The following is a 26,937-nucleotide window of genomic DNA, read 5'->3' on the forward strand; positions in this document are numbered from 1 at the left end:
ATGTAGGTAGTTATTGATTTGATTTTCCTTTTATATATAGATACAAAAATTATCCCGCGAATTACTTTCAATAAAATTAAAATAACTTTCATTAATTTTACAATGTAATACATAGCGGTACTTGTGCTAATAGCTAGAATTTGCTCTTGTTCTTGGATATCAGACTAGCTACATAAAATACCTTGGTATCCTAATAGATTAACGGCAGTTTGAATATGCATTTAGAGATAGACCAAGGAAATTAGTAGTAGTAACAAGGAAGGAAGGGAAAAGGAAATTAATGTTGAAATAAATATTTTTTTCGTTATTGCTTAGATGGGTGGATGAGCTCACGGCCTCCCTGGTGTTGACTGGTTACTGGAGCCCATAGACATCAACAACGTAAATACCGCAACCCACCTTGAGATATGAGTTCTAAATCTCAGGTATACAGTACAACATCATTTAATACAGACGGAGTTCGGTCATTCATCTAGTAGATTAAAAGTTGTGGTAAATTCACTTTTGAAATTTTGGCAGTAGGCAGCGGTTTGGTCGTTTTTCTAGTATTGTTGATGTCCAAGAGCGACAGTGGACACTTGTAATCAGTTAGGCCATACGTTCGTTAGGCTACGGCAACAATAAAAAAATTACAATTTCATAACTAGCTTTCCACTTGAGATAAAGAGCCCGATGGAATGTTATAAAATTTTGCCAACTTAGCTGCACTTTACCAGCTACTGATCTGACTTGAAGCACTTATTTTCATACTTCCATCTTACTGACGTATGAAATACGTGACCTCATTTTTAATCCCACTCCTATATAAAAACAGGATTTAGTCCAGACGTAAAACCAAATGAAACAACATTATCAATATGGACACAAGTTTATTTTGTAGGTACAAGCAAAAGAAAAAAAAAATCGTGCAAAACTATGAACACCTTTAGGAAATTTAAAAAAAAAAAAACGTACAACAACCGAAAACTGGGAAATGCATCTACAATCTAACTCATTAACTTAACATATAATAAGGTATTCATTTCATAATTTAAAACATCAAGTCTGTTTGTTCATTCTGATAATCATCCTACTAAAAGATTTAATCACAAGTTCATAATTAAAACGAATATTTCTCTTAGGTTACAATTAAAAAGTTTAGAGCAAACGAATTGATACATAAAACCTTGGTGCTCGAATTTGTTGAAAGCTCATTAAAATTATACTGAAATATAAAATTAAGGGAATCATTACATGCGTAAACTCAATGTTTCATGTATCAAAACTTTAGTACCCTCAAATAAAAAAAAATGCATTGTATAAAAACCTTGTAAAACATACGTGAGCATTCATTGTATTAGCATGTTAATAAGGTTAAACATCCAAAGTGCAATAAAAACTATTAATAATAATAATGATGATAATAATTAAAAAAATAAAAACAAAAACTATGAAAAAAGAAATTAAACGAAAATTCATAAATCACGTACACAAAACGATTACAGGAATAATTTAAAAATGTTAACTGATTAAAATTGTTTACGGCTCGAGATGACTCGCCGCAATTAATGGCGAAGTCACCGCGGCCACAGAACGAGGGTAGTTTTCGTAATTAGTCCCATTCAAAAATCAAATCAAGTCAAATGCAACGGTTGTCCGAATTTGATGCGATATCGATCCGCCAACGATCCGATAGTTGAGAACGATCCACTAACAACAATTCCTCTCCATGCGTCGTCATGGTCATGACATTAATTCACGAGTGTCATCTTAATAATGATTCAATGTTCACGTGAACATTTCGCGTCGCGTTCAATCAAGTGGTCGTCCCCAATTACACGCTGCTCGCGGCGATAGCGTTCGTATCCTTAGAAAATCATATTCCAAAAAATATGTTATTAAAAGGAACTTTATAATCGGCTCGATAAACAATCTGACATTCCCTTTTTTAATATAAAAAACAAACAAAAAAAAACACATAATCAAGTTTTAAAACGATGTAAATATTCATGATAATCATTAAGTATATAAATATAATATTTAGTCGGAATTAACTTGGATAAAAGATCTAGTAGTAGACGCGGTAAGATAAAATCAAAAAAATAAAACATGCTCTCCTCGACTACGATTAAAAATTAAAATTAAAAAAAAAATTTACGAAAATTAATCGGTTTACTTCAACAATTGTCTGTGGCGGAGATCAGAATCGTCGTATCGCTTTTAGCTAATAAAAAATAATAAAAGTACATACACACACAAACTAGATATTTAATTTAATAAAATCTCTTAAAATCAACTTAAACGCACACTTGTAGGTGCTTATTTAGAGTACGCGATAATTAGTACTTCGTCTGGGTTCCGCGTCATAAGCAAGTTCGTTTATTATAAATGCTTCTAGAGCATTCCTAACAAAACCGACCGCGGCTTCCGCTAGTTCTATTCTTGCGACTCTGCGATTTCCGATACCAGAATCGATTTGATTTAATTGATCATTTAATATAAAACAGTACAATATTCAAAAGCTTCACTTAATATTAAACAATAATAATGCACTTATAAACGATTAGTCTTTGAATCAGTCTCGAGCTTGATCATGATCAGTCTTCGCGTTTAACGCATCTCATTCGCATCAGATAAATCATATATGATATTATTACGATTCTGTGTGTTGGTTAAAAAACGATAATATTGAAAATAGTCTAATTTTGTAAATGATTTTAGCATCGAACGAATTTTTTGTCTGGTGATTAATATATTATTGTATTGGTGTGGCTTTTTTTTTAAACGTCCCTCTAAATGCTGTTTACCACTTGTCCTGAGAGAGGGCGGTCGTGTTGTACTGCGGCGGCGAGCTAACGAGTTTCCGATCGGCGCCGGGAGCGACGGGGCCCTTCATTGTTTTGGACTGTTTTTGAAGCTCTGATAGGAAAGAAAAAAATCAATTAATTTAAATGCGAAGATTTATATCAGGGATTGCCAATGGGGTCGGCTACCGACAGCCCCGCTTACACAAATGATAACTTAAAGTATAACAGTATCTGTATCAGGCCCCTAACCCAGCTGGATAACGAAAGTTTTTTAAGGTGTTGATCAAAACTTTTCGCTATCAAACCGTGTACCGACACAACTTGACACATTATTCTATTATTATTATTATTATGAATAAATTATTTTTTTATCTCACTGCTCTTGCTCGCTAAAGGTTATCGAAGGCCTATAATGTCAGTTTCGCAATGAATACAGACACCCCCCGACCCTGACGCAGTAGGGACTGACCGGATATGAGGAGCAGCATCTTCCGTCGCGCGCCGAACGCCGTCACTCCCAGCTCGGACAGGTCGGCCTCGTTCAGTGACGCAAACGTGCAGATGTCCACTTCGTGTTTCTTGAACATGTCTACAAATCAACCAACCAATTTATCATGAAATAGATAGAAAACACATAGCAACTCTGAAATGTCATCTTGTTATTTACGGCATCTCATTAAGTTAGGTGCCTTCGGGGCCGGATTTAAACTTAATGCCGCTCCTGGGCACCGGAAAAAAATCCGCCCCAATACTGGAATTTTACTTAAACTTATAGTTTCAAAATTAAAATCACTAACTGAAAATAACTAATAACTGCAGTATTTGCAGAAACGTTATCATATGATAAATGTTATATATTCCAAAAACATTTGTTTTTTTTTCTAACAATTTATAAATTTTGCACTAAGCGTGACTCATAATTATATTACATAAAAAAAAAACAAACTAAATTTCTTTAATTCCAAAAAATAGATAAATCCATTATTATTTTAAATGTCCAAGGAAATAAATTGATTAAGCCATTTTCATATAAATTTTTACCAAAAGTACCCAATTTATAATTCAGAAATAATGGGTGAATTGAATTTGTTGAATTATCAATTAAACAGAAAATTATTGATTAATAGAATTAATTAATTATATTGAGCAATCTTAATAAGACTAAAAAAAAAATTTCACTTTCAAAATGTTGCCGCCCTGGGCAGTTGCCCCGACTGCCCGTAGTGTAAACCCACCACTGGGTGCCTTAATGAGTCACTATGAGGATTTTTAATTAGGCGAGTTGAACTATTAATATGGCTTGTACGATGCGGATATCCGGCTTCAATATGAGCCTCTTGTTAATTTATATCCGTATCTGATTGGGCACATAACGTCGATGTCGACTGACTTGGTGGCGCAGTTTATAGCAGCCTGCCTTCTGGACTGAGAGTCGTGGGTTCGATTGCTACATCGGGTAAACATACGCGTGAGCAACATAATTGTTTCCTCTTTGTTTGAATGTTTACCATCTAGACATGTATATATTTAAATGTATATATGTATACCATAGTACAGGGGGTCGTAGTTTTGAACCAATCTCAATCAATGTAAAATATATTATTAACACATAAATAAAGAAGAGAGAAATGTCCTACTCTTGGAATCTGGACACCCGTTTGGAAAGGAGTTTCTTTTGCTATTACATAATTCAACGGATCAGAAACTGTTATTAAATGCAAATAAACTTGGTATTGTACCCACATTTCTGGAATACTAGTGAATAAAAATATATTTCACAATTTTATCATATATTATAACTATATCAATATTATTTTGATGACGAGATGAGTCGATAGTTTCCCAGGTGATCGGGAAGTGCCTCCAAAATCGCTACACATAGATGTCGGTTTTCGGTGATATTTTTCATTTATTTCATTCGGTCTACATCCCGTTCGCGTGAAGCTAGAATAGCTCCTTAGGCTACCAGCGAATAAGTAAGGGAAAAAGGTTCTAGACCAGCGGCTCCAGCGGGGTATTCCGTAGGGTAACCCACTCTAACCGGCGCCATCTAGGCGGGCTTCGGACAGTCTGCCGACCGAGAGGGCCGGTGGTCGTGGCGCCGACGACCGCCAGTCCGGCGTCCCGAGGGGGAGGGTGATGGGAGAGATGTGCTCCGCACTAAACACTTCACTTTCCCCCCTTTGCCTTGTCATGAGTTCTGTCTCATGCCAGGTATGGACGTTGGTTGTTGAGCGACAGGAGGTTTTAGTCAGTTCGACTCTGACATACCCCGCCCAGTATCCCCAGAAAAGGGCGGAAGTCCGGCGATTTCCTCCTGACCAAAAAAAAAAAAAAGACCAGCGGCTCCTAAAATTATTCTGTTTAATACTCACTTTGAGAATAAATTATTTTTAGCGCCAACGTTTTTAAAAACCTCTATATCGAGAGCTTAGTTGGTGTCTAAGAATCCTAGATGAATTTACAAATCGCCTCTCAAACCTCTACACAACGCCCCCATTTTTTTTCTTAGTCTTTGCTCGCCCCATTTTTGGGCCTGCAGCAGCGCCCATAAGGGGGCGTTATCGCCCACTTTGAGAAAGGCTGGTCTAGACCTTCAGGCCGACCGTTACCGACCGATGTACTTGTGCAGTCCGACGTCTCGCAGCAGCTCGTACAGCTGCTTGTAGCGGCACGGCTTGTGCGGCGCGCTCTCCGCGATGTTGGGCCGGACCAGGTCGGGTCTGCTCCACGCCTTCTCCGGCTGCAACCAACCATAGCTGGCTATAGTCACTTCATGATTAATTAATTCATTTATCCCCGTTAATGTTAGTAACAGTGACTTCTTTAAACATATGTGAGTAAGGACATAGTAACAAAACAAAAGTAAAGAACAACATACATACAAATAATACAATTAGAATAGTTTACCATTTCGAGCAAATTTATGGACCTTTCTACAATGATTAAGAAAAGGCAAAGGCGTCTCTCGATGATGCAGCTCTAGTAAGCGTGCAGTCACAATGCAATAGGTACAAATGACACGGCGGCTTCTGAGACTTTACAGCCCACTGCGTTTCTCACCGGATCTTTTCAGTGGATCGCATTTCTGATCCGGTGGTTGACCCTTGCTAGGGCCAGTGTTTGGAAATTCGCCAAGTGAAAGAGTCTTGTGAATTCATCTACTCGCCCGGTGAATCTAATATGACTCCTCAAGGTCACAGCAATAAGAAAACACCACCATAGGTAAAGCCGCCTCGGATGACCGGTGCGTGTTTGTATCTCCTTTGAATTTTTTTAAATTTACTGCACCGCGGTCACAATATTAATATGAGCTCCCCTCCACGGTGTTTCCCGAGCGTGACGACATGTCCTTCTTCAAACGAGGCTTGTGGAGATTATTAAGCGGTAGGCAGCGGCTTGGCTCTCCCCTGGCATTGCTGAAGTCCATGGGCGACGGTAACCACTCACCATCAGGTGGGCCGTATGCTCGTTCATTAGTTTGGTAGCTAAACGAAACGCAGCACGATTCTCGAGAGATGGCAGCACCATTGCGATATCGTAGGAATTCGGCTAACTTCGTGCTACGACAGAGCCTAGCCGATGGAGGCGCGTAGACGCCATCAAACTTACCAACCAGCCTTCTTGAAGAGCGGTGCCTCCGTCTTAAAAACTGTCATTCGTTTTCATTTGCCAACGTCAAGAGAAGACTTCTAAATTGTTCTAAGACAGCAAACGTGATTGGTGTACTCAATATTTCTCTTAGCTCGATCACCCTATTCGCCCCTACGATGTCTGACGATGGTGTTAATAATTGTGGTTTCTCCGACAAATATATCGACGCGTGAAAGGCAAACGTGACTAAGCGACAATGCGTGAACTTTACAGTAGACTAATTTAAAGTTGAAATACCTGAAAACAAAATTTATTTTAACGAATCTAGCTGTAGTAGAATCTAGCTAGTAGCTGTAGGATCGAAATGATTTTAATAGACCTTGAAATATATTTTTTTTGCGTATCGAATATGGTTATTGCCTATGTACAAAGCAGTTATTGTCGCTAAGTCAAGTTTGCCTTTCAAGCGTCGATTATGTTGTTTTAGTGAAGCTAACCGAAGTGATTCCTTCGTTATCGTGCAGGTTGATGGGCCCCGGCGACGTGTGGCTGAAGTAGTAGCCGGCCCAGCGCGGCGTGGGCACCCGGTACCCGCCGCCGCACACGCTCTCCCGCATCGCCTGCAACACAACGAACATTAACCACAATCCAAAACATTAGCGAAGCAAACATTGACAAGCCGGGATCAGTCCGTGTTTGTCACCTTCATTGCGGAATTGGTAGAGTGCTCAATTGTCATCATAAATTTGCTAATCTAATTAAAGTCCGTTGTATATTAAGCTCATAAATATACGAAGAGGATAATAGCTTCAGTAATAGCTCACGACGCCTCAAGTGGTTACTGGAGCCCGCCTTGAGAAATGAGATCAAAGATGAGGTACCCTTAAAGCACCGTTAATGGATCGGAAGGATCCGTAATGACGTGCTTAGGGCAGAGCGTCCTCAGCTGTGTCTGGCATTTCTGATGTCCATGAGCATTTATTTTTATTTTTTCATAGCCCTTGTAGGCAGACGAGCACACGGCCCACCTGATGGTGAATGGTTACCGTCGCCCATTGACTTCAGCAATGCCAGGTGTAGAGCCAAGCCGCTGCCTACTAGCATCAGAGGAGCACCAACATAAGAGTCGCATGTTAATCATTTACTAAAACACAAAATACTGCGGCGCGGGTTTAATAGACGTTCAACTTCCAGTCGATTCCTCATTACGATTCGTGAATTTTTATTGACAAATTTTAAAACAAATATTGAGGTAGCGTCAGCAAAAATAAAACAGTACTATTATAAAACCAAATAATGATGTAGCGTCAGCAAAAAAATTATAATATTAATATTAAAACCTTTTTGGTATGATCGTGTGGTAGTTAAGTCCCGCATCGGTTACCTTAGTGGCTTCCTGCTTCATCTTCCTGTACTCGGTGAGGGGCGACAGCTTGTTGAGAGTCTCCAGCGTCTTCTTCTCGCAGCCCACAGCGCGCCGCTCGGACAGCGGTATGTCCGATATTATACTAGCCAACTCTGCCAAACGACACCGCCGCGATGACCAATCGTTAAGACAAATCTATTTGAGCTTGTTTTGAAGAATTCCGTTCCCAACCACGACCCAATGAAACTGGTGCAACCATATTATTATCATTAACGCGTTGAACACCATGCGGCCCGACGATGGGCCTAGCGTACTGTACCATTCGGGCCAAGCCAGAATCAGGGAAAAAATTACTGGTGGACCTCTTGTGATACTGGTGGTAGGATCTCTTGTGCGTCCGCACGGATAGATACCACCGCCCTGCCTATTTCTGCCGTGAAGTAGTAATGTGTTTCGGTTTGAAGGGTGGGGCAACCGTTGTAACTATACTGAGACCTTAGAACTTTTATCTCAAGGTGACCACTTAATGAACAGGTGGGCTGTGAGATCGTACAACCAATAAGCAATAAATTAAAAAATATTCCGGTGACAGGGCGTCTTGTGAACACATACTGGTAGGTAGGTGGTACCTGCCTATTTCTGCCGTGAAGCAGTAATGCGTTTCGGTTTGAAGGCTAGGGCAGTTGTATTGTAAAAACCGATACCTTAGAACTCATATATCAAGGTGGGTGGCGGCATTTACGTTGTAGATGTGTATGGGCTCCGGTAACCACTGAACGCCTGTTGAAATGTGCTCGTCTACCCATCTAAACAATAACAAAGAGATACTCGTATCGTTAAACGTATTTGCGATACCTTGGGATCGTTCGGCGTCGGCGTGCGCGGGGCTGTGAGTCTTGCTGATGGGGGACACTGAGGGGGAGCCGACGTTACTGCCTTCGCCTCCTAAAAATCATAATCAGCAGATTCAGACAATAGAGTGAACTATAACCCTCATCTATGGAGATAATTATAATTTTGTTATGCCGGTAAGAGTACTGCCATCTATCGTCAAACCGGAGAAACGAATATCAAAAGTAGGAGTAAAATCATGAACGCTCGAGAAGTGCAACGCCATCTATTATCAAAGAGCGGAAACGAATATCAAAACTACTGGTCTTGCCGGGAATGTTCTCGATAATTGTAGCGATGTCGTGTCGACTATAAAAGTGTTGCAGAGATGACATTAAGGCAGTCAGTAATCGGTTCTACTCGAAGCAAAACGGTGAACCAATCACATGAAGCGAAGAAGAAGAAGAAGTGAATTGAGAATTTTAAAGTGTTCCTAAGTGTTCTAAGTGTTTAATAGAGTTTTAATTTGTACTTCGGTGGAAGCTTTATTTATCCTGCTTGGCCCAGCCCTTATCGTGAGAGCACTGATGAGGAGGAGGATCGAGGAGTTACCGGACATGTTGTGCGCGTCAAGGGAGACGCAGCTGCCGGTGAAGTTGCTCTGGTAGCCGCTGCTCGCCTGCGAGCTCGAGTTCAGCAGTTGGCTCAGCGTGCTCTGTGTACAATACACCTTATATCATTTCATATTAACTCTCTAGCGGTACATAAGAGCACAAAAAGAATATTTTAGCTTTAATGTTATCAATAAAATAATTATGTACAGTGGCGGACTTAATACCATTCGACCAAGGGTGCTGTTGTAGAGATGTGGTAGGTGCATTGATTTTTAGGAGAAAAAAAGTAGGTACATGTTCATAGATACATAGATATAGACCCATAACAATAATGCACATATTTTTATGGTAACATCATGAGGGTCGTCATTGTACCGACAATTGTAAATTTTAACTAATTCTAGACACCCTTTCGAATATTGTTTTCGGATTCTTGTGTGACTAAGTGTTACGTTCGAAATTGTTTTTTTTTTTGATGAAGGAAGAATTACTGGTGGCCCAAAGCGCTTCCTAGTTTCCCCAGGATAAGTAGGTGAGCACGGGCTCCGTCACGAGGGTTGGGATTTACTAATGGCTGCCCGAGCGCCTCCAAAGGAAATCTCACATATCTAAATTGTCTCTTGATATCTTTTGTACACTGGGCTGCAAAAGTGCTTGTACAGTGCAGTAAAAAACCCTATGAAACCATAACTAACGCCATCTGTTGTTGATAGAATATTACTAAGACATAGTATTATTTTATTGTATGTTACGGATAAACCCCTTATTTAGATGAGAAATAAACTGTTTTCATAATAACGTCCGAATACTCATTAATCGCTATCCGTAAGTTACATAAAATAAGGCGGCTAATAATCTTACGGGTCGGTTTTCAGCCGGCGCTTGCTGGTAGGGTTGCTGCATTAACATCGTTTGTGGCAGTCCACTTATTTCGTTGTTGTTAGACAGCGCTGTATAAAAACACAATGCGTTCATTATTACTATATTATTATAGAGGTATATCCAAAAATGACTATCGTAAGTAATGAATATTCACGACTAATGTTTTATTAGAGAAATCAATAGTTAATGTAAAGAAATACTCATGCAGTGTAAAGACACGCGACAATAAAACCTTGTTCGCACTAGGCGAGTATTTTACTCGACAACCGAGTAATTTAGTGGCTAAGCTACTCGCTACTACACAGAAATCGTTCGCATTACGGTCCAGTAGAGTACACAAGTGAGTGGGTTTTTGCAAGATGAACGGGCTGCAACGCTATAGAGTGAATAAACTGATTAAGCTAATCGTAATGGCTGTTTTAGAAGAGGTGGATGAGGAAATTTCTGTGATTAAGAAAAATAAGTTATGGGTAGGAAAATGGATCGATAGAAGAGATAAACTAGGAGCTACTAAATGTCTTCTGAAGGAATTAGCATTGGAAGAGATCCCAAAGAATACTTCGATAATTTGAGAATGTCCGAAAGTTGGGTGAATTTTACTAAATTACTCGGTACTCGACTAAAATACTCGCCCAGTTCGAACAAGGCTTAACTGTCCAGCAGGATCGCGTCGACCCCCGGCAGTCGTGAAGCGCCTCCTATTTTTACGAATCATCGTTTTTTATTATTTGTTAATTTTGACTTATTGTTTTGACGTAAATCTTGTGAGACTTGTACCTACTAGAAATGCATTTTAAGTTTTGTTATTTACAAGGCATATGTTGCGCTTATTGTATCCACTTACTTATCGATACTTCACTACAAAGATTTTTTTATTGTGTAAGTGTAACATAAATTATTTCGTTGGTGGCGCCCTTATTGTCTTAGCGCCTGTGTGCACTGCCCACTTCGCACACAGGGGCAGCGTGGCCTTGCTGTGCAGTGACCACAGCAATTGAATGTATACTCTATCAAAGTTTAATAAATACCAAACGTAATAATAAATCGTTACTGGTGGTAGGACCTCTTGCGAGTCCGCGCGGGTAGTACCACCCCCCTGCCTATATCTGCCGTGAAGCAGTAATGCGTTTCGGCTTGAACGGTGGGGCAGCCGTTGTAACTATACTGAGACCTTAGAACTAATATCTCAAGGTGGGTGACGCATTTACGTTGTAGATGCCTATGGGTTCCAGTAACCGCTTAACACCAGGTGGGCTGTGAGCTCTTCCACTCATCTAAGCAATAATAAAAAAAACGTACGGTTCCAAGTTTGATTCTTGTACACGACGGAGTTCTGTGACGGCAGCTGTAGGGTCGGTCCCAGCGCGGGGTAGTGGAAGTGCGCCGCCCTCGCCGGGGGGCTGAGCAGCCACGCGCCGGGCGACACCACGGCGCCGTACTCGGGCGTGTAGGGCGCGGGCCCCGCCGCACCGCCGCACTCGGGGCTGTAGGGCGACGCGTGCGCCGAGAACGGACTGAACGGCCCGAAGTTGGGCATGGTGCTGCCCAGCGACGGAATGTTGTACGACTCCGGTATCTCCGCTGCGATGACCGGCTCCTTCCCGCCCAGTAGCTCGCGGCGGGCTTCATAGATGTCGCCTGGTGACGATAATAGCGTTTTATTCTTACTAGTGGTCTCTAGGTAGTCGAAATTCGACTATAATTAATTGTAATTATAAGTTTGAACATTACTATGGTTCTATTGTTAAAGACTATTATTACTTTACTTTCTATAATCACAGATTTCGCCAAGACTACAATAAAGACAAATAATATTAAAGACAAACAATGTTAATCTATTCTCAATTTGAACACAGACTTTAAACAATAGTAAAAGTTTGACAATAAACAGAGTATATGTGCATGTGTATGTCAAACACATGGTATTGTGTGTCATGTCTCTTTTATTTATATAATGTACTTTTAGGCATAATTAAAAAAAAAAATTAGTATTTTGCACTCCTTCTCTATATTCTCTATAATTTCATACTCCTCCGTCCGCGCAATTTTCGTAAAGAGGGGTACAAAGTTTTTGTTTCACGTATTAATATATAGATGTAAAACAAGATAACCCACTTACATACAAACCGTTTGAAGGGATAGTTGTTAGACAGAAAATTGAACTAAGAGAAAAATAATAATGATATAAATACAATTGGTTTTGGTGCGTCGTGGACGCTTATTCTCAGCATTAAATTAATTGGCACAAGCATCACATGAAAATGTAAATCTGAACCCCTACAGACATCTTGTACTTATTCTTACAGCCTGGCCACGGGACATTCGCCGATGCGAATATTCGCGCGATGCGAACGGCGAAGCGTCTAGCGACTAAAATAAGCGCATAGAAATGTACCTAACAAGCCACGCGCACCGGCGACCGGCGAAGCGACCGGCGAAATGTACCGAGCGAATCGCGCGATGCGGCGGGCGAGCAAAACAAATGCATGAATACGGACGGCGCGAGCCACGGAGTCGAGCGGTAGTCGCGGCGAATAGTACAGTGATTAAATGAGTTTAGTTGTTTTCGCCGCGAAAAATTAACGCCGAAATTTTTATATTTTTTATTTATTTTTTATTTTATATTTTTAAAGTCGTCGTGGCCTAACTAACGGACGTCCGGTGCAATCGTGTTGAGCGATGCACCGGTGTTCGAATATCAGGCGGGTACCAATTTTTGTAATGAAATACGTACTCAACAAATGTTCACGATTGATTTCCACGGTGAAGGAATAACATCGTGTAATAAAAATGAAATCCTCAAAATTATAATTTGCGTAATTACTGGTGGTAGGACCTCTTGTGAGTCCACACGGGTGGGTACTACCACCCTGCCTATTTCTGCCGTGAAGTAGTAATGCGTTTCGGTTTGAAGGGTGAGGCAGCCATTATAACTATACTTGAGACCTTAGAACTTATATATCAAGGTGGGTGGCGCATTTACGTTGTGGATGTCTATGGGCTCCAGTAACCACTTAACACAAGGTGAGCTGTGAGCTCGTCCACCCATCTAAGCAATAAAAAAAAAAAGCTGAAATACTAGCTAGACCAGCTATTTGGAAGTCTAGCCACCCAAAGTATTTCTCGTACTTCTTGTGGAATTCTCCATCTATAGGTATACTCCGATTCTTATTCAAATCATGTACTTCACAATCTTTTCCAAATAATAGGTCCTGAACCAAAAAACTATTAATTTGTAAGCAATATCGAGATAATTTCGATATAGACATTTCGCTGTCGGACTTCCTTACTAGTCGCGGCGGCGAACGTGAGTACCCGTGGCCTGCAAACGGTGCTGCGCGAATGGTCGCCTCGTCCACCGCTTCGCTGTTCGCACCGCCGATCCCCGTGGCCAGGCCGTTAGAGTGTATTAGGAAAAATTCGACTTCATCGAAACAGCTTATAGTCCTGAGAAGCGGTCGATCCAATACGAAACGTTAGCGTTTTAAATAGAGACTAGCTTTTTCCGCGACTTCGTCCGAATTCGTCGAATTCGTCGTCGAATAGTTGCTTTCACATAACGCTACATTTTAATCGCGACTTCATTTACGTAGAAAGTAAAAATATTTTTGAGTAATAGAATTTTGCAACATTCCTTATTGGTGCTCCGTCTGTATTGATTTTACCGTGATTTTATATAGCTTATAGCCTTCTTCAAAAAATGGGCTATCTAACACTGAAGCATTTCTTTCAAATCGGACCAGTAGTTCCTGATTAGCGCGTTCAAACAAACAATCTCTTCAGCTTTATTCATTAACGGTGCTTTTAGGCACCACAAGCACCGGTCACTGTCCTCACGCAACCCGTCGCTTGCGACGAAGGGCTCGACGACCGAATTAACCCATAGACACAGCCCACTGAGTTTCTCGTCGGATCTTCTCAGTGGGTCGCATTTCCGATTCGGTGGTAGATTCTGCGAAGCACTGCTCTTGCTACGGTTGAGCCCCGTGAGCTCACCTACACACGTTAGGGCGAAGTTCAAATAGCCTCTCAAGCCTATTAGCATGGGTAGGAAAAAAAACAGCTTTATAATATTAAGTATAGATAACAGACGAGTCACCCGCGCATCTCTCTATCCCCTTGATGACGACGGAAGCGATCCCCTGCTTAGGCTTGCGTCTGATGTTGATGTAGACGTTGTGTTTCTGCATCAGCTTGTTGGCGGCGTCGTTGTCCACGCGACACGCCTCGTCAGACACATCGAAGATCACCACCAGCGGCAGGCTGCCCTGTGTATTGGACAACTGCTATTGAATACTTTTAGCACGTTTGCTATTTGTGAAACTGTACTAGTGTGGAGAAATTTAACAAGTCTCTGTCGTTTCTCGTCATTTTACTAAAAGCTTTAAAATTTTTTATACTAGCGACCCGCCCTCGCTTCGCTTAGGGAACTGTAATTTATTATTGATAACAGTATTTCTCTACTATTTAATGGATGTTATTATACATATAAACCTTCCTCTTCAATCACTCTATCTATTAAAAAAACCGCATCAAAATCCGTTGCGTAGTTTTAAAGATTTAAGCATACATAGGGGTAGAGGGACAGAGAAAACGACTTTATTTTATAGTATGCAGTGATAATTCAATTTCATTTTACTTTTCGATTAAAATATATACTTTTATACTGGGCTTTCCAGTATTTTGGTCATATAGCAAGAAAACCCTCTGACAAACTGGAGAGACTCATAGTGATGGGTAAAATGGAAAACGATCCAGAGGTCGGAGCCTAAAAATATGGAGTGACCAAGTGTCCGAGCGTCTGGACGCGAGAATGAGCCCCGCACTTCACTGTGCCACTGACCGACATAAGTTTTTCAATCGATTGCTCATCACGATGCTCAGCAATGAGCAATCGATTGAAGGAGAAAAAGTACAAAAACAAAAAAGAAGCTAAAGGATTTGATTATTCCCTGAGATGAACAGGAAGGTTGTACCAATGAAGCTTTATCATATAAGGGTTAACGTAGATTGTCAGCTGACCACAAGTTGTTGCCTGGCCGTGTACACGTCTTGGATCTGTCCGGTGATAGTGACGCAGCTCTTTTTGAGGGGCGGAATGTTGGGGTCGTCCGCGTCCGGGAACATTATCTGCGTCCCGCTGCCCTTCATGATGACCTTCAGCTGCTCAGCACCCCGACCTACCACCACGGCGTGGTGCATCGGAGATATTTCCAGTGACATCTGGACCAGGGTTTGGCTCTGGGAATAGCGGTATGAAAATTAAAACTAGGTTACTAAAAATAAGAATTAAATCGACTATACGGGAGCTATACTAGTAGGCCGGTGACCGTAATCTAAAATGAAAATATCCAACAAAGTCGTTGACCCCGCGTGTCAGCTGTTTGGAAATGTTCTACATTGAGTGTCTCGGTGGTGTAGTAATAAGCGCGCTGAAGTGTGCTCACAGTTATGGGTTCAATTCCGAGTTGAATTAAAGCTTGATTTTTGACTGCGTGTATATGTTATATACGTAAATAATGATGAATAAGTAAGTGATTTATTTATTTATTGTGTGCTATACAATCATTCTCGATGGCGATATTGCTGTCACAGTGTGTGTAGCACTAGACAATAATTTTAGCTTTATTGAAAAAGTACTGTCAGTTGTTGAATTGCTAGGTAGGTAGGTAGGTACTTAGAATTCTATTATTAAGTGAGCGTATGAATGGAATTTAAAAAATAAAAAATAGATGGCGTTGGAAGCGGCCTTGGCTGCATGCAACAGGCAACAGCTCGCCCTTACTTTAATTGTGGATTTTTCGCTACATAATATCATCTGTATACAAGTAACATTTACACATCTGCGTGCTTAGTGCGAGTTTTCTAACGTTCTCGATAGCGTAAAAGCTAACTCAAATTTGTATGGATTTGGGACGTTTACCTACGTTTTCCGCTAGGGGCGCTGTTCCAACTGCATACAAATTTTATTTAACTTTTACAATGCTATCGTTTAGTTGCACCCGTTAACAACAGATGGCGCTAAATATAGTTTCATAGATTCTTTTACTGCACTATGCATGGACTTTTCGTACTTACAGCGAGTGGTCCGCACATGTAGTTCATGAGTAGTTTGGTGGCCTCCATGGTGGCCTGCACTTCCCACTGGACTCCCTTCACCACCAGCAGGTTGGCGTGGAGCTTCGGACGGTTACGGATCATCACCTGAGAACGCAAACACAATCAAGATGAAGCTCTTCACCGGAGTTTTCGCAGCATATCGTCGTTGTCAAACCAAAATCTGCTATGTGCACTTTTTGAGATTTTTACTTTTTGACTTTTTCGTATAGTTCACAGCCCTATCTACCGCATAAAAAAACTGTTATGTGTCTATAGCTTTAATATTTATCTATAGCTTTCATTTGATATAGTTCTTAAAAATTTACTTTCATATAAAATTTTATACGAAAATGTTTTTACTCGTTAATTCAAAATAGAGTTTTTGCACATAGCAGATTTTGGTTTGACAGCGACGATATCTTAGTCGGTGCATTTTGAGTTCCGTTATAAGGTCACAATACCCACTTACCGAAACAACCGAGACTTCTAATGTCTCGTCTTGTTTTCATGGGTTCCTTTGATATCTAAACCGTTTATGACGTTTTAATAGTATTTCCGTAGTGTACCTATTCTTCGTAAATACAATTACTTTTTTCAAACATAATTAAGTCTACTTTTCATACTGTTCTGTCCACAAAATCTGTATAGTTTTTTAAACGTAGCAAATAACGTAGGAATTACAATTTAGTTAAAACTAAATCAAGCTCCTGATCGTAATAAATAGCAAATAAAATGTTCGAGTCGTTTTTGTAAGGTTTGTAAGGTTTGGATAATTGTTTGGTAAATTTATCTTAATAAATAATAATAATTTCATTAATATACGTAAAATGCTACTTTTACTATACTTACTACACTATACATACTTTAACCGTTTTTGTTTAAAACGTGAACGGTTTTAGTAGATGGAAATATACTAATTTAGCAGGTGACTTGTCGTTAACTTAAGCTGACAAAACATAATCTATCTATATATATTACCTGAACGTTATACTGTTCTTGTATCTGATGTACGTAGGGCGAGTTAATGTCCGGCAGCGGTTGTGAAGCCGACACTATCGGAAGCTCAAAGCTGAATACTAGTGGGGTTAGCGCCTGGAAACATTCATGATACATTAATGCAATTTACTTGAGAATCTTATTATATATAAATAACGTGTCAAGTTGTTTATCCGCGATAGACACCTAAACTACTCAACCGATTTTAACTTTTTTTTTAAATATGGGTTTTGTTCCAACTTATGCCATAGGATAGTTTTTATTTCGATTAATGGTCGCAATATTTATTAATTAACAATAAAATGATTTCTTATGTTGATTATTGTTATTAATTGTATGTTTTGTAAGTCTAAAACAGATGGCACCTTAAATCAGTTTTTACAGACAATTGTAATGTATGTAAAAACAGATTTACACTGTTTAACATTAATATCTCATAGATGGCGCTGTGTTAAAAATACCAACGTTTCACATAAGCTACAATTTAATGGCATAAGCACCACGTGTTGCTGAGGCTAAAGTATAAGTGAAATTTATTTCGTAGTAAACGCAATACAGTGAAATCCAATTATTCTTACTTTGTAAATTTTTGGTATTTGCATAGCCGGCCACGTGTTATTTAGAAACAAAAACCTTAACCACAGCAACGTGTGGCCGGGTCTGCTAGTTTATTAATTAAAACTACGCCTGAGATTGCAATGACATTTTTTTTTTGAAAGAAAGGACTATTGGTGGCCCGCAGGATTTTTCCAGTTGCAGGACAGGTAGGCGAGCAAAAGCTCAGCCAGCAGGGAATTTCAGTGACTATTCGGAATTGTTTAGTTGTGAAACTTTTTTAATTTATAAACAAAAATGTTTATCTATACTAATATTATAAAGAGGAAAGATTTGTTTGTTTGTTTGTTTGTATTGAATAGGCTCCGAAACTACTGAACCGATTTGAAAAATTCTTTCACTGTTTGGAAGCTACACTATTCCCGAGTAACATAGACTAAAACCTTTTTTTTTAAAAGTTAGGGATTCTTACTAAAACTCCATTAATGTAACCCAAGGTGTAAAAAGTTACCTAAAATGTTCTTTACATCGCGTGCCCCGCGAAAACGATTGATGATAGAATAAAATAATGTACTACGAGTTTGTAGAATACATTATTATTTACAACGTTGTTGAAATTTTTGTTAAAGATTCGAGCGGAACCGGAGCGGGCCGCTATAGGAACATAAATGAATTAGGTGTCAGTAGGTCGGATTTAGTGTTTTAAAAGATTTGTAGTTTACATCTGAAAATTTTTAAAGCAATTTCAGAAATCTATTCTAAAGCTATAAAACCGATTACATACTTAAAAGCTGATTAAACATATTAAAAAAAATACATCTCAAAATCATAGACGAAGGCGTATTCTTAACCCAATAGTATTATTAATAACATTTTTATATTCCATGATTATTTTTTTTATGCGATAAAGACTAACGTAACTTAAGGGCAGAACTAAAAGATTGTTGAGACTTCAATTCTATGTCTCAATGTGGAGACGACATCTACGCCGTGATGTCTAAGGGCTGCTGGCAGAAGCTATGCTTATTAGTATTTTCCCTTTACGGAACCCAGTGAGCGCAACCCTGAGTCTGTCTAAGCGGTCACCATAGGAGAATCGGGGTCAGTTCTAAAACAATGTGACTGTGAGATGTCTAGTATCAACTCACTCGAACCCTTGCCCTGGCTCGTTCGACTCTTTCCATATCACCTGCGATGGAGACCTGGTTACTCTTCTCCACGGTGCTGGTCCTGTTCGAGTCCGGGAAGTGAATGTGGCAGCCCGTCTCTTCCATGACGCGTTTTATCGTCAAACCACCCTGTTTGGAATTATCTATCTGTCTAAATCAGCCTTTCCCAAAGAGGGCGATAACGCACCCTTGTGGGCGCTTGAGGCCTCAAAGGGGGGCGGTAAGAGACCCAGAAAAAAAGGGGGTGTTCTGTAGATGCTTGGGAAGCGATTTGTAATTTCATCTAGGAAGACTCTTAGACACCGACTGAGCTCTCGTTATAGTGGTTTATAAGTAGGTGAAAAAATGGGGGCGCTAAAATATAACTTATTCTCAAAGTGGGTAGTAGACAAAATAAGTTTGGGAACCCTTGGTCTTGTGGCGGGTAGCCATCATACAACATCATACGACATTTTAAGGTGCGGGTGCTCGGTAGACCGACGGTCCGAATGTTGTTATTCGGAACTTGTATATATGCGCTTTATCTTGAAAATGTCGTAAGCGAGATTCAGGCATCTGTCAATTATCTTGCGTTGTATGATGGCTATCCGCCACAGTCTAAATCAAAGCTATAACGTGTCTTGCTAAAGATAACTTCAGCCGATGTATTAGATTATTGTATTCTTAGGGACAGCAATATAAAAAGACACTGTGTCCTTGGGCTATGGTAACACCGGGACTCCAATTATCAGTCTTACTTTGCATCGATATTTCGCTGGATCATTGTTACACCTTGCTAGCCATATTCTCGGAACGAACTGTTTTTTTTTGCATAAACACTAAATCCTCAAATGTCTTGTTTGGGGGAGATAATTACCGTCATTTTATTTACACAATCGGACGACCTTCTACCGAAAGAGCTACCTTCCCTATTACTTTTCTAGAGATGATAATCGAATTCTAAGACAATAGCGTGGCAGTTTTATTTTCATGAGCGACGATCACCACGTTTTTTTATTTATTTATTTATTATGATTGATGTACTGGTGGCCCGAAGGCCTTTCCAGTTTCACCAGGACAGGTGGGTGAGCAAAAGCCCAGCCAGAAGGGGTGGAATTTGCTAACAGTTTCCCGAGCGCTTCCGAAGGAGAGCTAACAACTCAAGAGCAACCGCTTCGCGAATGAATCTACTACCGGATCGGAATCGCGACCCGCTGAGAAGATCCGGCGAGAAACTCAGCGAGCTGATGCATGGGTTAGGTTGTACGTGGACCTCTTTTTCGAATTCGACGAGTACGGTTACCGGGGCTCCTAAGCCTGCTCCTGGTGTTAGAGCTGAAGGCGTCTAATGCAAAGGTTATTGGATCTGATGGATCCGTAAGGACGTGTGATCACCACCTACCACCAGGTCATCGCAAGTAATAAAACTGCTCCACCAGTAATGTGCCTCGCCAACTGCATTGTTACGAATTCACATTTCTTAGTCAATTCCAACAGTCTTCAATGCTTCAATGCGCGCCTTTACCTATATTTACAGGTAAAAGGTTGAAGAACTTACCTTGCCGATTATGTGCGAATGGTCCGTGTAGCTGACGTCGATTTTCATTGTAACACGATTACTCTGTTAACAAATTCTCATTTGTATTACAAAGGCAATCAGCTTTATTTTAGAGTAAAATAGAGCTCAAAATCCCTATGAACATTTTATGAAGCTTTTATCTACGTTTCTGTCTGAAATATTTTTGCCTATGAGCTGAGGATGGTAATGATAAGTTTTTTTAAGTTTCTCATTTTTTTTATTGCGTAGATCGGTGGACGAGCTCACAGCCCACCTGGTGTTAAGTGGTTACTAGACCCATAGACATTTACAACGTAAATGCGCCACCCACCTTGAGATGTAAGTTCTAAGATCTCAGTATAGTTACAGCGGCTGCCCCACCCTTCAAGACGAAACGCATTACTGCTTCACGGCAGAAATTGGCAGGGTGGTGGTACCTACCCGTGCGGACTCATAGGAGGTTCCACCACCTGTATTTACTTAATTACTTAGATTACATATTATTATTTACGCGAAGGAATCCACAGCGGTCATCGTTTAGTCTAACACTCAAATGTCTACATAGGAACCGAATCCGTCGTATCATGCGTGTCTAGAAATTGGAAATGGACGCATACCGTTTTCAATTTTTCTAAAAATAACGTATATCTTTAATTCGTACTGATTACGCGTATTCACAAATGGAATTCAATTAACGATGTATCTGCATGGCGACTGTAAACCATAGAATCATATGATCATAGTTCTATCGAAACAGAAGGCGCTGATCGTAATTCTGGTATTATGACGTTACCGGAGTTAGTACTAACCAAAAAGTTGTACCAGTCTAATGGCTTATGGTCGAACAAACAAATACACAAAGAACTAGCAAACTAAATAGGCATACCTAGATGATACAAAAAATGCCATTCTTCAGTTACCGGCTATTGCTTACCCAGCCCTTGAGATCTAAGAATTAGGCAATAACAGATGTTAACAAATTTACAGAAAACAATTGAACAAACGTTGATTTAAGGTTACAATTACATATAATCGACTTAAAAAATGGCGGGTTATTGTTATTGGTTTGAATCTTCTACTACAGATCTACAGAAAAGCGATACATTCTCTACTTACAATATTGATGGATAGGTGATCTCAACTTAGTATGATAGCACTTATGTAAAATGCTTACAACTTTCGATTAATTAAAAGTCTCTTGTGGAATACTTAACAGCTTAATGCACTTACCCTTGTGTCCAGTAACTGCATAATTTTTTCACGAGCCAATTTCACATCATCAGGTCGACCAGCGACTCTCACGTGAGGATCTAAGCACGATTATAAATATTATCAATACCAGGAATCACAAAAAAAAAATAGGTACAAATCAAATGTACTAATAACTGACCGAAAATTTTCAGAAATTCACAAAACCGATTCTCACGTATCTTTTTAATAACATCATAAACTAATTCATCGTAATTTTCGGTAGAAATCATCGTTACTTCATTTAATTAATATAAAAAACAATAAAATTGATTGAAATTGGTTTGTTTTACAGCAACCGACGCGTGCAAATGATTCGAATTTTGGATTTGACCGCCAGAACGGCGCCCATTCGCTAGTCTTTTTGGCGCCAGTAAATTCCCGCCAAATTGTCGTTGAAGAATAATAAAGATTCGTTTCATTCAAAAATAAAGAAATTTATTTGATACCAGATAAGTAATGAAGTGAATTTCCATCTTATTATTTACCTTTTTTAGAGCGAGCTCCGATTTTCAAGCGTGCAGGCCAATTTATTAAAGTGTTCGTTTCATTCATTACCTGTGATTGTAAATTGAATAATTTGAGGTACACCACTATTCTCTAATTATAGCAATTTATTACAAAAAATGTATTTAAGTATTTACGTGCTTTGTTAAAAATATGAACTTCAAAAACCTTACCCGATGAAAGAATGCTTGCGCTGTTTGTGATTCCTCGAGGTTATCTATGAAATTGTAAAAATACAAATGTAAGCACGAATTAATTACCTCTTATGAAAGTTAAAAATAATTTGAGATTTCAAATTTGTGTTTTAATATCGTGACGGTCCAGTCAGTTATAAATTAAATCTAAGGTGGTACCTCAGATCTTCTTTGTTACGGTTCTTTGAAGTATCCATCATTTGCATAGTTCCAGTTTTTTATTCGGGACTGTTTAAAATAAATAATGCTTTTGGTAAAGATTCTTTTTTTCCGAAAAAATTGTGAGGAATTGATCTTGAAACGGAACCATTCGAATTAGATGAAGATACCTACATCATGGCCGGGATGCTAATCAGTTTACTATAAAAAAAATTGTAAGTAATTTGATTTCCTTACCACCCAACATAGCCTCAAGGCGTCGTCTGTCAACTCGAAATCTCTCTTGGTAGACATCCTCGGCACTATTCAAACCGAGTATTACGGCTAATTTTTGTAGGTCTTCCGCTGACGTCACCGAGTTACTTGTACCGCTTTCTGACGCCTAACAGAATATTTAGTAACTGAATACTCCCCATCATTTAACTGAACTGATTTCGTTGAATTTCCAGATAACAGTTTTAAAAGTGACAAACGGCGTCATAACAAATTATAGAAAGAATTATTTGAAAATATTAAAATCAAAATGGCGGATTGCTAAATATTCGTGTTTCCAAATAAATAAGAAACATACATACACACAAATACTATTTGTGCCGACTAAAAGAGTAAGAATATTTTATTATAAGTGTGCATTCTATACATTTGTTCTTAGATACACATAAAATGTTATAATTTCAAAATAATAAAATACTGTTTTAAGTGTTTTTATGTCACTCACCTCACTTAATGCATCTTTGTCTGTTTTAAATTCTGATAAATGCGTTTTTACCGTTAAGTAATTGGTCGTAGCCATTATAAATTTTGAATAAATTAAAAATAATATGTATTATTATATTATAGTCAATATATTTATCAATCAATATCAATGCATGAATAAAATTGATTGTCTAAATGTACATTATTGAAGAAAATACTATAAATATATAAAAATTCTGTGGTTATACCAGAACAACTTCACGAAGTGACTCTTTGAAAGATTTTAAAAGTATTGAAAAAGTGTGTACTTATTATGTTGAACAAACTTAAATGGAGGTAGTTTAAAATTCGTTACTTTCTCAGACAAAATTCAAAAATTGTCAGTTTGTCAAAAAAAGACAGAAATTTAGTAAATTTTCCTGTTTTTAATTTTAAAAAAAACTTTGTAAATTTGTTGTAAATCTTTGTATTTCGTTCTATAAATAATCAAAATGTTTTCGATTATCTACTTAAAAAAACATTTTGTATTACTTATACTTATTTGCAACAGTTGTATTACTGAAATTATAATAAAAATTGTTTTCTTGTAATGAAAGGTTAATAATAAATAACAAATAATCCGTTCCCAATTTATGTATGGAATAGATTGATTTGTTCGCATGAATGAAATCGCCTTATTGTTACGAACTTGTAATGCTAATGTAATCGTATTCGAGCACGAGAAACGGAACGACCTGTTTTGAATTAAACTTTTGAGTTCTACTTAAGAAGCCGCGCGAGGTCGCATCAGTCGGGTTTCTGCGCTGGCCGGTGTTATACGTGCGTCGTCTCGACTCTCAAATCTCGTGTCATTATAATTTTAAGTTTTTAATTTATAAATTAAAGTAGCTTTAGTAAAGTATTATATTATAGGTATTTAAGTGTAAGTCTTTTTATAGTGCATATCGTATTTTAAGTGTGCCGAAAATCGTAAAGAATCAAGTGTATAAAAATAATACTGTGAGTATTCGACGGTTATTTTGTTCTTACAAGTATCAATTTAACTCTCCAAAATTTTTTGGTGAGAGTGTAAGCTATTCATGGAATTCTAATTGGGTGATTGTGTTCGAAATAAAAGCAGCCACATTTAATAAAATTTAGCATCTGTGGATAATAATTTCATTGGCCGTGTTTCACGGTCCTCCCGACCGGCTACTACTACTCCACATTCTAGTAACTTTTAAAGTGTGTGTAAAATTGTACTCTTAATGTACTTAAAAAAAAACCATTTCTATTAATCTATACTAATTATATAACTAAAAAAAAACAAATGAAATTGAAACTACACTTTCATTTATCTGTTTGTGCATTTGTATGTCGAACTTGACCAATTTTATTATGGTTTATTGGGTACTTAATTAAGATAAGCTTCGGATAACTTGTACTGTTTGTTTGAAATCAGTCGACAAACCAAAAATTATGAAAATATAATACGTATACAAATTCGCGCCAACTTTAATACTATTTAATACCATACCACCACGACGTCTAACTCTCATATTATGTAGCTTTTAATTACTTGTTAGACACGTTTTCATATCTACATAATAATGTGACAAAGTAAAATCGATATTTGCTAGAGTAGGATTGGAACTGATACATAGTTCTATCGCTCAATACGAAAAAAAAAAAGTCTAGACATTTTAGGCAAAAACGTCATATGGTGTGCGTCCGAGCTTATATTATATTGCCACGTTACCCAATGTGCTTGGTAAGATTTTACAATAGGTACCGATAACAAGCGTAGTAAGTACCTTTAAGGTTTCCGGTATTTTTAGGGTTTTGTCATTTACATATTTTGTGAGCTTATTTTCGTCATTTTGTAGGTAAGTAGTAGGCAGTTATTGATGACCTGTAATATAAAATTAAAAAAAAAAGAGATAAAGTATTTATTTTTAAAAATATTTAATTGCTTGGAATCTTGTTCTTTTGCCAAATCTCGATCTCTTTGCTTTATGATGTCGATCGGAATGAAAGGGGTGAAACAGAAATAAATACCTACAATGAATCAATGTGAAATATTATAAATGAAAAGCTAAACGAAGATTAACTCAGCTTTCAACAGTACTTTTTGGAAGAATCCGGAACGTGTCCTCTAAGCGATCATTTTTTTCATTTCCCTACACTATTTTACTTTCTAAACTATTGATGTACAATTAAAATAAGAAAACAAAATGAGTCACAAAACAATAAAATTGCATCTTCGCGATCTCGCCAAAAAGTCCATTAAAAGAACATAAAGACTACATATATTTTTCGATTTATTCTTAATTGTGTTTGGTTCTATCGACCACGGTGTATTATGCGCTATAGACATCTATTTGGCTAGATTTCGATTGTCCTAGTATCTAGTACACTGTAATTTCAAAGTAGTGATAATCTTGAAGGGCGGATATTTTTCTTGAATCCGATAAGCCGTTCGCCAAAACGATATAATCATAAAATAGTAAGGATACTTTTGTTATCAGTTAAAACGAGTATATTATTTGTTGAGCATTATGCTTAACCTAACCTTAATCTACGAAAATTAGCTGTGAATAAATGAATACAGCCGCGCTGAGTGACTAACTTCCGGTGGAATCAAGTTAAACTAGGAAGTTACTTGTTTATTACGAGAACGACATTGTTTTTTATACAGCACAATTGTGTTTTAAAAAAATATTAGTTAAAAATTCTGCTGCCGTAAGCGATGCTTCAAAATTAACGCGATAGTTTTTTTTTTTCAAACTGTGTACTGTGTCTTTAGTTTTAAATTCGGAATGAGTTCAAAGAGTATGACGTGAAATAAGTCGTCACTGTCAATTTGTTTAGGGTATTTTATAAAAAGAAACTATAAATCTGTGGCTTTTGTAACTGTTGTTTCTTTATGTGAAATATGCTACTAAACTAGAGAAAAATTATAAACAAATTTCAAAGAAAATAGACAATAAGTTTAACAAGCTAATAACATTTTTAAGTCAAAACGCTCCACTTATAACAGAACTATAAACACTAAGAAAGTGGTGATGCGATACGTACATTCGACAAGAAAGAGTTGGATTTTTTTCGTATAGGTTACGTTTAGTACTATGGCCGAAGACAGTTTAGGAAAGCCCTAGAAGCCCTTGTAACAGAAAAAAAAATACACAAAAAAATGCTAATAGATACTAAATAAAAAAAATGCAAGCTAACATTAGCTGTCTTTGCTTTAGATATAGATAAAATTTATTTTAAATATAATTTTTCTCTACTTAAACGCTGGAAGCCTCAATGGGCTATTCCAGCTTCTCCGATTTTGTAGTTCACAGGCCTCAGACAGATAATTTGCTAACACTGGCCCTAGGAAAAGCAGTGAATTTACCATCGGATCGCAATCGCGACCCACTGAAATGATCCGGCGAGAAACTCATTGGGTTAGTGGTGCCTCAAACTATAGATAACAATATGTTAATCTACTAAAAATAAAATGATACATTTTTTTTTAAAGGATTGTGTCTAAATTAACCATGTGACATTTGACTTCTGTAAAGAATCACGAATAAAAATAACAATCAATCTGTAGGTCACCGAATGAATAATAAAAGTACATTTTGGAAACTTGAGAAATATTTGTTGCTTAGAGACAATCTTAATGCAAGACGAGATCACGCCGTATTCCACGAGCTAGAGAACATTCGCGAATTTCT

The 26,937-nt window shown here is 38.2% G+C and overlaps 2 protein-coding genes and 1 long non-coding RNA gene across 3 annotated transcripts in view; 2 read left to right on the plus strand and 1 right to left on the minus strand.

The window, feature by feature from the left end:
- Window positions 1–849: 849 nt before the first annotated feature.
- On the minus strand, window positions 850–23,512 carry LOC101736475 (protein bicaudal C homolog 1-A). Its single transcript, XM_012688490.4, has 20 exons — window positions 23,256–23,512; window positions 22,775–22,919; window positions 22,358–22,401; window positions 22,166–22,235; window positions 21,660–21,739; window positions 20,430–20,492; window positions 18,872–19,021; window positions 17,151–17,264; window positions 16,152–16,277; window positions 15,096–15,314; window positions 14,173–14,341; window positions 11,373–11,711; window positions 10,053–10,141; window positions 9,190–9,292; window positions 8,602–8,691; window positions 7,765–7,898; window positions 6,878–7,000; window positions 5,403–5,529; window positions 3,256–3,375; window positions 850–2,898 (listed from the first exon to the last, which is right to left on the minus strand). The coding sequence occupies exons 1-20, from the start codon at window positions 23,328–23,330 to the stop codon at window positions 2,783–2,785; spliced, it is 2,496 nt and encodes an 831-aa protein (XP_012543944.1). The 5' UTR covers window positions 23,331–23,512; the 3' UTR covers window positions 850–2,782.
- Window positions 22,349–23,236, plus strand: LOC134201016 (uncharacterized). Its single transcript, XR_009976171.1, has 2 exons — window positions 22,349–22,752; window positions 22,987–23,236. It is a non-coding gene; the product is annotated as an uncharacterized LOC134201016 (long non-coding RNA).
- Window positions 23,513–23,941: 429 nt separating the features above from the next.
- The window catches only part of LOC101743670 (sialin), a 78,254-nt gene continuing 75,258 nt past the window's right edge, over window positions 23,942–26,937 (plus strand). The window contains exon 1 of the mRNA XM_038021329.2: window positions 23,942–24,232. The gene's annotated coding sequence lies outside the window, so the exon portion shown is untranslated. The remainder of the gene's footprint in view (window positions 24,233–26,937) is intronic.

The sequence above is a fragment of the Bombyx mori genome, chromosome 3 (assembly GCF_030269925.1).
Source record: "Bombyx mori chromosome 3, ASM3026992v2".
Lineage (NCBI taxonomy): Eukaryota > Metazoa > Arthropoda > Insecta > Lepidoptera > Bombycidae > Bombyx > Bombyx mori.

What these genes read in the sequence shown, in the direction of transcription:
- LOC101736475 (XM_012688490.4), bottom strand. Translation starts at nt 23,330, where the DNA reads ATGGCTACGACCAATTACTTAACGGTAAAAACGCATTTATCAGAATTT. An exon ending in CGCCGGCTGAAAACCGACCC is followed by an intron (nt 9,293 to 10,052) that starts GTAAGATTATTA and finishes TATTGTACACAG; the next exon opens with AGCACGCTGAGCCAACTGCT. An exon ending in GATGCTGCTCCTCATATCCG is followed by an intron (nt 2,899 to 3,255) that starts GTCAGTCCCTAC and finishes CTTTCCTATCAG; the next exon opens with AGCTTCAAAAACAGTCCAAA.